We start from the raw sequence: 12,252 nt of genomic DNA on the forward strand, positions 1-12,252 counted from the left end.
AATGTATGTATTTTTTAAGTGAACTTTTGTAACTCAAATTTTGCTTCTGGGGGGTCCCTGGAACTAAATATTTTGAGATGGGGGGTCCTTCACATGAAAAAGTTTGAGCATCACTGACATGAAAACATAGGTTTCTTGGCACACATTTTCACATTTTCAAAAATAGCAGATCTACAAGCTCGCAGCGTGGCACTCGGTGCCGCGCTGTGAGCTTGTATATCTGCTATTTTTCAATAGTTAACATTCATGGGGGGCCCGCAGTGAATCCTTGTACCCAGGGCCCAGAACTTAGTGTGACGCCCCTGGCACCACAACCCTTGTAGCGGCTCTGGTAGCCACTAGGCTGGTAGCCACTGCCACTCTGGTAGCCACTCCCACTCCGCTAGGCTCCGCCCAGGACTCTATGGGGCCTTTTCCACCTGCAAAGAACAAGGTTCAGGTTCTTCCTCCCGCCTATGGGATGAACCAGAGGTTCTTCCTCCCGCCTATGGGATGAACCAGAGGTTCTTCCTCCCGCCTATGGGATGAACCAGAGGTGAGCTTTCCCACCAAGAACCGGAGTTGGTTCTGAACCGTAAAAGTTGGTTCAGAACAGGAACCACAAAATCCTTGGTTCCTCTGGATCAATCTGGTTCAATCTGGTTCAATCTGGTTCAATCTGGTTCAATCTGGTTCAATCTGGTGGAAACTCAAGCCGGTTCGCAAGAGCGAAACAAGGTTCCAAGAAAGTTGAACCGGCACTGGTTCTTTGCCGGTGGAAAATGCCCCAAAGTGAAACCAAACTTTACGGTAAAGAGCTGTTAATTATACATAGTGTGTGATGTCATTCCCCGCTAATGGTTTTTAACTCGTCAAATTGTCCAAGGTCGAGTGACTCGACACATCTCGTGATTCCAACAAAAACAAAATGGTTTACTCGTGTTTAATCATCGGTAATAACGCCAAAGTAATCTAAAATGAGTTACTTTTCTCAGAAGGTAATCCTGTACGGTAACCAGTTACTTTTCAGAGTAGCGTCACCATGGTAACCACTCTGTGTCCTCCTAGTCGGTGTCATCAGACCAGCCCATCTCCATGGTAACCAAGGTTACCATGGTAACAACTCCTAGTCGCTGTCATCAGACCAGCCCATCTCCAAGGTTACCAAGGTTACCATGGTAACAACTCCTAGTCGCTGTCATCAGACCAGCCCATCTCCATGGCCTCCAAGGCCGCTGCCACCTTGACCTTGGCTCCCATTCGCTGCGTGACGCTCCGGCTGCTCTGCTGCGTGGAGTTCTGATTGGACGAGGCCCGCAGCACGCTCACCTGGACCCCGCCCACCTGACCCTGACCTCGGCTGACCTTCTGGCTGACCACCTCGGCGCTGAGGTCGCGACCCCTGGAGGTCGAGGTGGAGGAGGTCATCGATGACGACGACCCCTGGACCACCTGATGACCCCTGACCTGCTGAACTTGACCCCTGAACTTGTCCATGTCCAGGTCCGCCCCCATGTCCCCCAACGAGGTCATCATGTCCCCGAAGCCCCCCAACGGGGACAGACCGCTCTGGAGACCCTTCAGCATGTTGTTGAAGGGTCCCTCCGTGTCCCCCTCCTCCTCCTCATCCTCTTGTTCGTCGTCCTCGTCTTCATCGTCCGGCCCGAAGCCCCCCGGGAACCCCTTGGTCCTGAAAGGGTTCTCAGGGTGGGGGTCCTCTGTGAACCCCCTCAGGACAAGGGCGTTCTGGGGGTTGTCTTGGGAGAAGCCCCCTCCCCTTAGGATGGTGGTCACCCTGCTCCTCTGGACGCCCCGCCCCCGCCCCCCCGACCACCCCCTCCCCTTGGTGGTGGGCGGGAACCTCCCAGGAGGTGCTCTCCTGGCGCTCCACCACCCCCCCTCCCCCCGGGAAGCTGTGCAGGGTCACCTGGACCCTCCTCCCCCGGCCGTCGTTGGCGTTGTCCAGCTGGTGGAAGCCTCCTCCTCCTCCTCCTCCTCCTCCTCCTTCATCTTCTTCTTTTTCTTCTTCCTCCTCCTCCTCTTCGTCGTCGTCTTGCTGCTCGTGTCCGAAGCCCCCCTGGAAGCCCCCCCCTCCCCTCAGCATGAGGTGGAGCCCCCCCGCCCCCATGGAGCCCCCCCCCCGGTCGGTGCAGGAGGTGCCGCCGCCGCTCGTCCCCCGCTGCTCGGTGTCGCCGTTGCTCAGCGTCCGCAGCAGGCAGCTGACCCCCGCGCTGCTCAGACCCGCGCTGCTGCTGACCGCTGTGGAGCTGTTGGACTCCTGGGAGTGGGAGCGGAAGAACGAACCGCTAGAACCAATGGACATGGGCGAGAAGAACTGAGGGAGGGAGAGAGAGAGGGAGAGAGAGAGAGAGAGAGAGAGAGAGAGAGAGAGAGAGAGAGAGAGTTATGTGTCTTTTTACATTTAACAATTCCTTTTATTTGTCGTCAGTGGTCTAAGCCCAGAAACCAAGTTTAAAGTCAGGTTTGCTATGTTAAGAAATGTTTATTCGTTGGCTTTTTTTGGAGATTAGTAAAACTATACATTTTTGAAATCTTCAGAGCATGGGGAATCCAAAAATCTTTGTTGGCATTTGCACAGACGCCTGCAAAGCCGCCATTTCGGACATTCAAAATGGCCGACATAAAATACACAATTTGTGCTATCTTGGCCTCTAGACAACATAGAAACTTAATTAAACATGCCAATCCTATGTTTTCTGGGTCAAGGAATCGAATGATAAATGATGTGTGTAAAATATTTTGGACCCCCACCCCCTTTTTGGGGGTTATCTATTTTGGGACCTCCCAGAACAGTACGCCAGCCAGTTAATGTCAGAGTTTTATAATAGTAGAGTTGTTTTGTAGGTTTTAAAACATCCTGAGTTCATTTATTATACATTTAAAGCAGCCAGAATAACCTTTCTGATGTTTGGTTGGGGTCTTTCCTCACATGGGACCCCCAGATGGACCCCTGAGCCTATCTCAGTATTCGCTCTCCTGCTCCAGAACAATGTTAAATTAGATCATAACTGAACCATAAAAGTTGTTGTAGCTGGGCTTTGAAAACAAAAATGAGTAGTAGCAAATACCAGGGGTCTTCCACGGGGGTCCGGGACCCCTGGGGGATCCTCAGAGTTACTACAGGGGGCCTGCCAAATCTTAATGGGATCTTTTTTTTTTGTAACATTTGAAACTTTGAATGTTTTTTATGTATCCAGGGTTTATGTATTGTACTTTGTTGGTTTATTAGTATTCTCAGTATTATTTATAAAATGTTTGTGTTACAGTTATGGTTGATAGCTGTTACAGGGATTGCAATAATGAAAGTATTGCAACTTCTCACTTTGAGTTTGCAGAACAACGTGTCCATTTATTGCCCTGCACTCACACAACACCCCATCGTCACCCCAAAAGCTGCACCCTATCTTCCTAAAGAGCTCATGGTCAATTATGCCCAGAGATTCACTACAATACATGTCCTCCTCCCTAATAATGTTGACAGTCTCCACCATAGCATTTGCAGGGAGGAGTGCAAGGCAGGTTATTGAGCAGCTGCACTGCCCTTGCAACCTGCTTCTTGCAGCCACATTTGATGAGCTCAAGTACTTCCTATATTTATGAGTTAAAGAGAAGGATCTCAACGGAAATAAGCCTTGCCTTACCCAAGTTTCCTTTTAGTTGACCTTGTATCAGTGAACTGTACTGTCATGTACAACCTCTAACCTCTAATAAATACTTCAATCAATCAACAAAAAAAGGAGCAGGGGGAGGGCAAGCCTCCCATAACCTCCACTCTCTAAATTCCATTTCTTCAATTGATGGAAGCTCAGGGCAATGTTTCAGGTATGACAAAGTAGGCATCTTAATACAATACCTGGGACATGAACATGATTTTGAGGAAATGCACACATATGAAGAGGCTGATACCCTGATTCCTCATCAAGTCCTTGCCTCTGCTGCTTATGGTGCTTTGCGAGACATATGTGTTTGGTCAACCGACACTGATGTCCCCCTGCTGTTACTGAAATTTGCAACAGTCAAAGGTACAAAAAAAAAAGAAAAAGGAAATAGATATATTCAAGCAAGTTCGAGTTATTGGATGTCACAAATGTCAAGGGTTCCTTGGCTTACAGTATACAATTTTCTGGTGCCAGTCATTGGAGCATTTTGCATGCCATGTTTACAATTCAAAAGGTCCAACAACAACCCTGCGATTACTCGGATGGGAACTATTTCTGTCATAGTACTTGGAGGGTGAGATGCTACCTCCAACTCATGCTGCACTGATAACATATATCCCCCTTGTCAGCAAGTCACAATGCAGGATGAATCATACCTGACAAATAGCCCTGAGCTTCCACCAATCGAAGAAAATAGGTGGAATTTAGAGAGTGGAGGGTGTGTCCCAGTCAGGGGTATTGCTCTCCCTGCTCAAAAAAGCCTGCCTTTCACTATATGCTATGGTGGAGACTGTGTCAACACTATTAGGTTGGACATTGAAGAGGACAATGATGAAGACGAATAGATCCTGCATTTCTGAAATTACTGTATTGTAGTGAATCTCTTTGGGCATAATTGACCATGGGCTCTTTAAGAGGATAGGGTGAGGGTTCTGGGGTGACAATAACAAAGAGTTGTGTGTGTGTTGTGTTGTAAGTGCGAGTCCATTGCAATAAATGGACACGTTGTTCTGCAGTGAGAAGTTGTAATACTTTCATTATTGCAATCCCTGCAGTAACAGCTATCAACCATAACACAAATGTTATAAATAATACTGAGAATACTAATAAACCATCAAAGAACAATACATAAACCCAGGATACATAAAAAAAACATTCAAAGTTTCAAATGCAAAAAAAAAGATCCCATCAAGATTTGGCAGGCACCCTGTAGTAACTCTGAGGATCCCCCAGGGGTCCCGGACCCCCGTGGAAGACCCCTGGTATGTGCTACAACTCATTTTTGTTTTCAGAGCCCAGCTACAACAATCTTTATGGTTCAGTTATGATCTAATTTAACATTGTTCTGGAGCAGAGCGATTACTGAGATAGGCTCAGGGGTCCATCTGGGGGTCCCATATGAGGAACTCCGGTTGTTTTAAAACCTACAAAACAACTCTAATATCATGAAAATCCGACATTAACTGGCTGGCGTACTGTTCTGGGAGGTCCCAAAATAGATAACCCCCAGAAAGGGGGTGGGGGTTCAAAATATTTTACACCCATCATTTACTCATTCGATTGCTTGACCCAGAAAACATAGGATTGGCATGTTTAATTAAGTTTCTATGTTGTCTAGAAGCCAAGATAGCACAAATTGTGTATTTTATGTTGGCCATTTTGAACGTCCAAAATGGCGGCTTTACAGGTGTCTGTGCAAATGCCAACAAAGATTTTTTGGATTCCCCATGCTCTGAAGATTTCAAAAATGTATAGTTTTACTAATCTCCAAAAAAAGCCAACAAAAATACATAGTGAAACTGACTAACAGTAGCATGCTGTGAACTGGAATTATGGATGTTTAAAGCCCAAAAAAATGGGCAGCAATTAAAGCCTGTCCCTATTGATGGTCTAAGTCCAGAAACCAAGTTTGGAGACGGTAGCATGCTGCAAACTGGAATTATGGCTGTTTAAAGCCCAGCCAATAGAAAGACAGAGGGGGTGGGGCTTCAGCAATTACAGCTCCTCCCTTTTGGTGGTATATGTCTAGAAACCAAATTTGGAGATGGTACCATGCTGCATACTTGACTTATCGGTGTTTAAAGCCCAGCCAATAGGAAGACAGAGGGGGCGGGGCTTCAGCAATTACAGCTTGTCCCTATTGGTATTCTAAGTCCAGAAACCAAGTTTGGAGACGGTAGCATGCTGTGAACTGGAGTTATGGATGTTTAAAGCCCAGCCAATAGGAAGACAGAGGGGACAGGGCTTCAGCAATTACAGCTCCTCCCTATTGGTGGTGTAAGTCTAGAAACCAAGTTGGGAGATGGTACCATGCTGTGTACTTGAGTTATGGATGTTTAAAGCCCAGCCAATAGGAAGACAGAGGGGGCGGGGCTTCAGAAATTAAAGCTTGTCCCTATTGGTATAATAAAGTTATACCATGTAACTTTTTTTATAAAACAAATCTTAAAATTGTCCTAACTGTTAAATCGCTAACGTTTTAGAACACCCACTCCGTTATTTTCAGCTTCTAAAGCCTTCTCTTTATATGTTTTCTATGATCCTTGCCGGGGTCCGGATTTCGCGGTAAAATTACGTCATCACACTACCGGCCAATCACAGCGAGGGTTATACACTGCCGGCCAATCACAGCGCATCTTGAAGTGGGGTCGCTATGGCGGCCATATTTGTAGTCGCCCGTGTGTCTCTATACTCAAAAGGTAATCTCGCCGACCAGGCAGGGTGAAGTAGTCCGTTTCTCCGGAATGCCTGAACGCACAGGCATTCCGGAACCAGGGTTTGCTATAGGGCTACTGACCACCAGTTGAACATCTTACACAGTATAGCTTTAAGTCCAGAAACCAAGTTTGGAAACGGTACCATGCTGCGTACTTGAGTTATGGATGTTTAAAGCCCAGCCAATAGGAAGACAGAGGGGGCGGGGCTTCAGCAATTACAGCTCCTCCCTATTGGTGGTCTAAGTCCAGTAACCAAGTTTGGAGACGGTAGCATGCTGTGAACTGGAGTTATGGATGTTTAAAGCCCAGCCAATAGGAAGACAGGACTGGAACAACTCTGGTTGGGAACAACGTTTGAGACATTCTACTCACAGGGGACATGTTGGAGGACATGTTGGGGACATGTTGGAGGACATGTTGGGGACATGTTGGAGGACATGTTGGGGACATGTTGGAGGACATGGTGGGGACATGTTGGAGACATTCTACTCACAGGGGACATGGTGGAGGACATGTTGGGGACATTGTACTCACAGGGGACATGGTGGAGGACATGTTGGGGACATTGTACTCACAGGGGACATGGTGGAGGACATGTTGGACCTGAAGGAGGAGGGAGTCTCTCTCTCCATCAGTCTCTCCTCCCAGAGTTTCAGCCTCCTCTCCCTCTCCTCCAGCTCCTTCTCCTTGGAGTACAGCTCTCTCTCCAACCTCCGCAGGCGCTCCAGGGTGGCCTCGATCTCACACCTGCACACGGGAGACACACACATGCATGCTTGGGGTGGGCAATATAATGGACATGGCAATGCATCACGATAGTTTATTTGCCAATCCTGTATCGATACTTCAGGCTGTAGTATCGTGATACTTTGGGGAAAATAAAATATGTTCCCATGCATAGGAACCAATGGTAGAAGTCCGGTCCTGACACTTCCGCTGCCTCTAGATGTCGCTGTACTATAGTAGCTACTTCCCCTTCCCACGGTTCAGTGAGTGAGGTCTCTCGCTCGAACGACAAAAACAATATTAGAGCAGCGCCTTCAGCTTCTAAAGCTGATATTTCGCAATAGTATCACAATAGTATCGTATCGCAAAGATTCACAATATATTGTGATACTACTATAGTCTGGTAGGACTTGCCTTGAAACATGGCTCTGCAGATTGTTGTAGTTTGTTGTTTGGTTTCTATTCCAAATGTTTTGAAGGGGGGAGTGGTATCCAATTCATTCCCTTTGGTTTCATGCCTCTAGCAAGCAAGCCAGCTTGTGATTTCCATGGGGAATGAATTGGACAACGTTCTCCTCCCCTGATCCCTCAAGGACAAGGAGAGGGCAGGTGATTCTAATGTGTGAAGGAAGCCTCAGATTCTGGGCTGGGACAGCTTCTGGCCCGTGGGGATATCAAGGTTTTTACATAGACTGTAAAAAATATGGATGGTGGGAAGCCACTGGTTTCTATGCTGTGCAAATGAAGCTTTTTTTGGCCCTTGTATGGGTGGGTGACGCCATCATTGTAAAAATCAACATTCATTCATTGGTAGAAATGATACCATCTCGAATGCTAATGTCTGCCAACGGTCACGTGGAACCGCAGGGATACATGGGACATTGTTTGAGCTTGCCGAAAATAAAGCACACGAAGAAGAATCATCACAAGCCTATGATCACAAGCCCCTCCTACAGCATACCCTGCCATAACATCAATTATAACATAAATGACACAAAATGCATAATGGTGATTGAAACGTGGCTTTAAACTAGCGTCAGGAACCATAAAGTATTTATGACAATGTTTATTAAGGTAAGAAAATCAAATGTAAAAGTTGGGGGAAATGAATGGAATCCTATGGAGAACATGTTGCTTCTGGTGCCAGAACAACACAACTAGCGGCCAATCATAGGAACTTTTAGTTCTGTGTTTGATTCATATTAAATCGGGACAACTGGGTTTTTTATCAAGTTCTTCTCGCCCCACTTAATGAGGGGGGAGTAGAGCATTTGGAACTTCTAGGAACTCAGATTAGATCAGACCCATAGTAGTCTGATCTAATCTGGGGTGGCATAGCTCAGGGGTAGAGAAACCGTTATCAGAGCACGAAGGGTCCCCAGTTCGAATCCGGGCTTCCTCTGAGTTAATGTGGAAGAGTCCTTGAGCAAGACTCTGAACCCCACATGTGAAGGAAGTTTCCCCATAGACTTTTACAAAAATATTTATAACAATTATGTTAAGCCTCGAACCAAGCCATCCAGGATGGAGGTGAATCATGACCACACAACCTTTGATCCTATGTGAAAACATATGTTAATATTACATTATTTGATAAACTACTTTTAATAACTACCCTTTGTTTAGCGATTTTCAAAATGTTCTTTTCATAGAAACAAAGGTCTCATGTTCATGATTCACTGCCATCCTGGATGGCTTGGTTCGAGGCTTAACATAAATGTTATAAACATTTTAGTAAAAGTCTATGGGGAAAAAGAATGGTGACCCCAGTAAACCACTTCCACTGCTCTATATGGCTGCTGAAAATCATTGAAAATAATTATACTTTTCATCACCACCAGAGGGCTCTGCTGAGTCACTTACTATGCCATCAGCCCAGAAAGTCAACTCTACACTCTCTCTCTCTCTCTCTCTCTCTCTCTCTCTCTCTCTCTCTCTCTCTCTCTCTCTCTCTCTCTCTCTCGTCCAAGACTTTCCACAGACTCTCACAGAAAGTGTCTTCAGAATTGATTGCCTTGTTGTACCCATGTTAAACATACATAGAATGTCTCACCCCCCCCCCCCCCCCCTCTCTCTCTCTCTCTCTCTCTCTATCTCCAGTGGTGTCAGTTCAGAAAAAGGTATGGCAACATGACTGGTGTCTTGCACGCGCGCCTTCATGTTGCCATACATGATGATACATTTATTTTAAGAATTACATTTTATTTTTTCCCCCCGTTTCTACGGTTTCTTGGGCTGGATATGGCAGGCTGGAACGGTTGTTCAAGTGCAGCTAAATTGCAAAATGTTAGTAAACGTGAGCATGTTGTAAAATTTAACAACATAATAACCAGCACAGATAGACAAAGCGACATTCATAGATTTATATTTAAAAGTAACTTTTATTTTCCCCCCAGGGTATGGCAGCTGCATACCCCTGCCATACCCAATTGACGCCCCTGTCTATCTCTCTCTCTCTCTCTCTCTCTCTCTCTCTCTCTCTCTCTCTCTCTCTCTCTCTCTCTCTCTCTCTCTCTCTCAGTATATTTCACATCCACGCAGCACATATCTGTTATGACTCTCCTCTCCTCAAATCCTCTTTTTATCCTTTCTATTCACCCCCATGAACTTTATACCAGGGGTCTTCAATAAGGGGGTCCGGGACCCCTAGGGGGTCCTCAGAGTTACTACAGGGGGTCCTTCAAATCTTTGTTTGATAGAAACTTTTTTTCTCCTTTTTTTATATTAACCACTTGAACCCTAACGTCCATATTCTGAGAACTTTAGCCAAAAATAGCAGATCTACAATGCGGTGTGAGCTTGTAGATTGGATATTTTTGGCAAAAAAGGTTTGGTGTAGAGGGGGAAAAGAGCAGACTAAGTACAGAGTGAAAGGTCAAGTTTATTAAGTATTGACGGTTCAAGTGGTTAAATATCTGAAAACACAAAGTGCGTGTGTGTGTGTGTGTGTGTGTGTGTGTGTGTGTGTGTGTGTGTGTGTGTGTGTGTACCTCCACTGGTCCTTGTGGTGAAGGAAGGAATTACACTGGTCAGGCAGTCTGCTGTCGTTGCTCATGGCTTCTAGAGTGGACAGGACCTGTTTGAACTGAGGACGCTCCTACACACACACACACACACACACACACACACGCGCACACACGCACACACGGACACACGCACACACGCTCACACGCGCACGCACGCACGCATGCACGCACGCACGCACGCACGCACGCACGCACGCACACACGCACACATACACACATACACACACACACGCACATTTAATCATTTTTGTAAGTCCACATAAGAGATACAATACAAGGACACAAATATTACAAGGTGTTGTAAATAATGTACAGTCAGCAAATCCTGGACAAATATCCAATAACCACACACCCTTCAAGGGTACAAGTAACAGCCTCTCCGCCAGTGGCGTCAGTTCAGAAAAAGCTAAGGTGTGGCAACATGACTGGTGTCTGGCGCCTTTGCGCGCGTGCAAGACACCAGTCATGTTGCCATACCTTAGCAACAGGCATGATACATTTATTTCAAGAAGTACATTTCATTTTTTTCCCCCGTTTCTATGGTTTCTTAGGCTGGATATGGCAGCCTGGAACGGTTGTTCAAGTGCAACTAAACTTGGCATGTTAGTAAACGTGCCACAATTAACAACAATGCATTGCACCTGTGCAGCTGACCTGCGGAACCTGGGAATATACCATTCTGGCAAGATGGGGAGAATATAATTATAATACCTTGTTAAAGTGACCATTTTGTAAAATGTAGCATTTGTAGTTATTTTTGCTGTAATTTAACACCATAATAACCAGCACAGATAGACAAAGAGACATTCATGGATTTATATTTAAAGGTAACTTTTATTCCCCCCCTGGACCTAATTGACGCCATCTCCACCATAGTTGGCGACTACAGATAGTAGAAGAGATTGCAACCTATGTACAAGTCCTATAACAACTTTACTCCAACATAAAAAAGCCACTAAAGACTAAGCTCAGAACCTCCCAAAACAAACTGATTCCACTACTCTTCGACCTGGGACCCATGACCCATGTTTCTCCCACACATGTTGCTACCCTAAGATGGCTCAGCGTTGAAGACAGGGTTAAACAACTAAAAATGGGATTGACTTTCAAAAATAGTTAACGCAAATCTGCCCTCCATCCCCTCAGTACCAGCATATCTGACCAAACATCTCCAAAAAGTTAGCCACACCCACAGCCACAACACCAGAGGGAGCAACACAACAATCTGATAACACAAACTCATAAGACAAATATGGGTCAATTCTTTCAGTCAGCTCCTATTCGTCATACGCAGACAGAGACAGAGTACAGCATCTTGCAATGGGCGTTGTGTACAAGATACAAGATACACTACACCTCCAAGATACCCATGTACCTGACTAAATACTGGTGTACAAGATACACTACACCACCAAGATACCCATGTACCTGACTAAATACTGGTGTACAAGATACACTACACCACTAAGATACCCATGTACCTGACTAAATACTGGTGTACAAGATACACTACACAACTAAGATACCCATGTACCTGACTAAATACTGGTGTACAAGATACACTACACCACTAAGATACCCATGTACCTGACTAAATACTGGTCTACAAGATACACTACACCTCCAAGATACCCATGTACCTGACTAAATACTGGTCTACAAGATACACTACACCACTAAGATACCCATGTACCTGACTAAATACTGGTCTACAAGATACACTACACCTCCAAGATACCCGTGTCTGACAACCTACTTCCTAAATGTCAAGGATGTTCACGATCACAACACCAGAGGCAGCTCCACTAATCATCATCAACGTAGATTTAACACTAAACAAGGCTATAACTCGTTCTCCTGCTATACCATCAACATGTGGAACGCCCTTCCACGAGCCTTAAAGGAGAGCAAATCCCTAGCCTCCTTCAAAATCGGTATGAAAAGTCACCTTCAGGCGGCTGCTTCTCGTAAATAGACTAAGCCCCCATGCTTCCACACCCCCCACCCCTTTTTTTCTGCCTTTGTATTTGATGTTATGCTTTTTCTGCTTTTGAAACTGATATTATCCTAGATAAAGTACTATGTTCTATCCGTCTGTCTTTCAATGTTAAATGAGATACTTAA

The 12,252-nt window shown here is 45.6% G+C and overlaps 1 protein-coding gene across 1 annotated transcript in view; it reads right to left on the reverse strand.

Annotated features, from left to right (window-relative positions):
• Positions 1–1,167: 1,167 nt before the first annotated feature.
• The window catches only part of LOC308286154 (uncharacterized protein), a gene marked incomplete at its 3' end in the record, with an annotated part of 43,612 nt that continues 32,527 nt past the window's right edge, over positions 1,168–12,252 (reverse strand). Inside the window, exons 9-12 of the mRNA XM_080727110.1 lie at positions 10,093–10,199; positions 6,952–7,123; positions 2,037–2,314; positions 1,168–1,708 (exon numbers count right to left, since the gene is read on the reverse strand). Coding sequence (XP_080583236.1) covers positions 1,168–1,708; positions 2,037–2,314; positions 6,952–7,123; positions 10,093–10,199 — 1,098 coding nt within the window. The remainder of the gene's footprint in view (positions 1,709–2,036; positions 2,315–6,951; positions 7,124–10,092; positions 10,200–12,252) is intronic.

Source organism: Nannobrachium achirus (genome assembly GCF_963921795.1).
Source record: "Nannobrachium achirus genome assembly, chromosome: 5".
NCBI lineage: Eukaryota > Metazoa > Chordata > Actinopteri > Myctophiformes > Myctophidae > Nannobrachium > Nannobrachium achirus.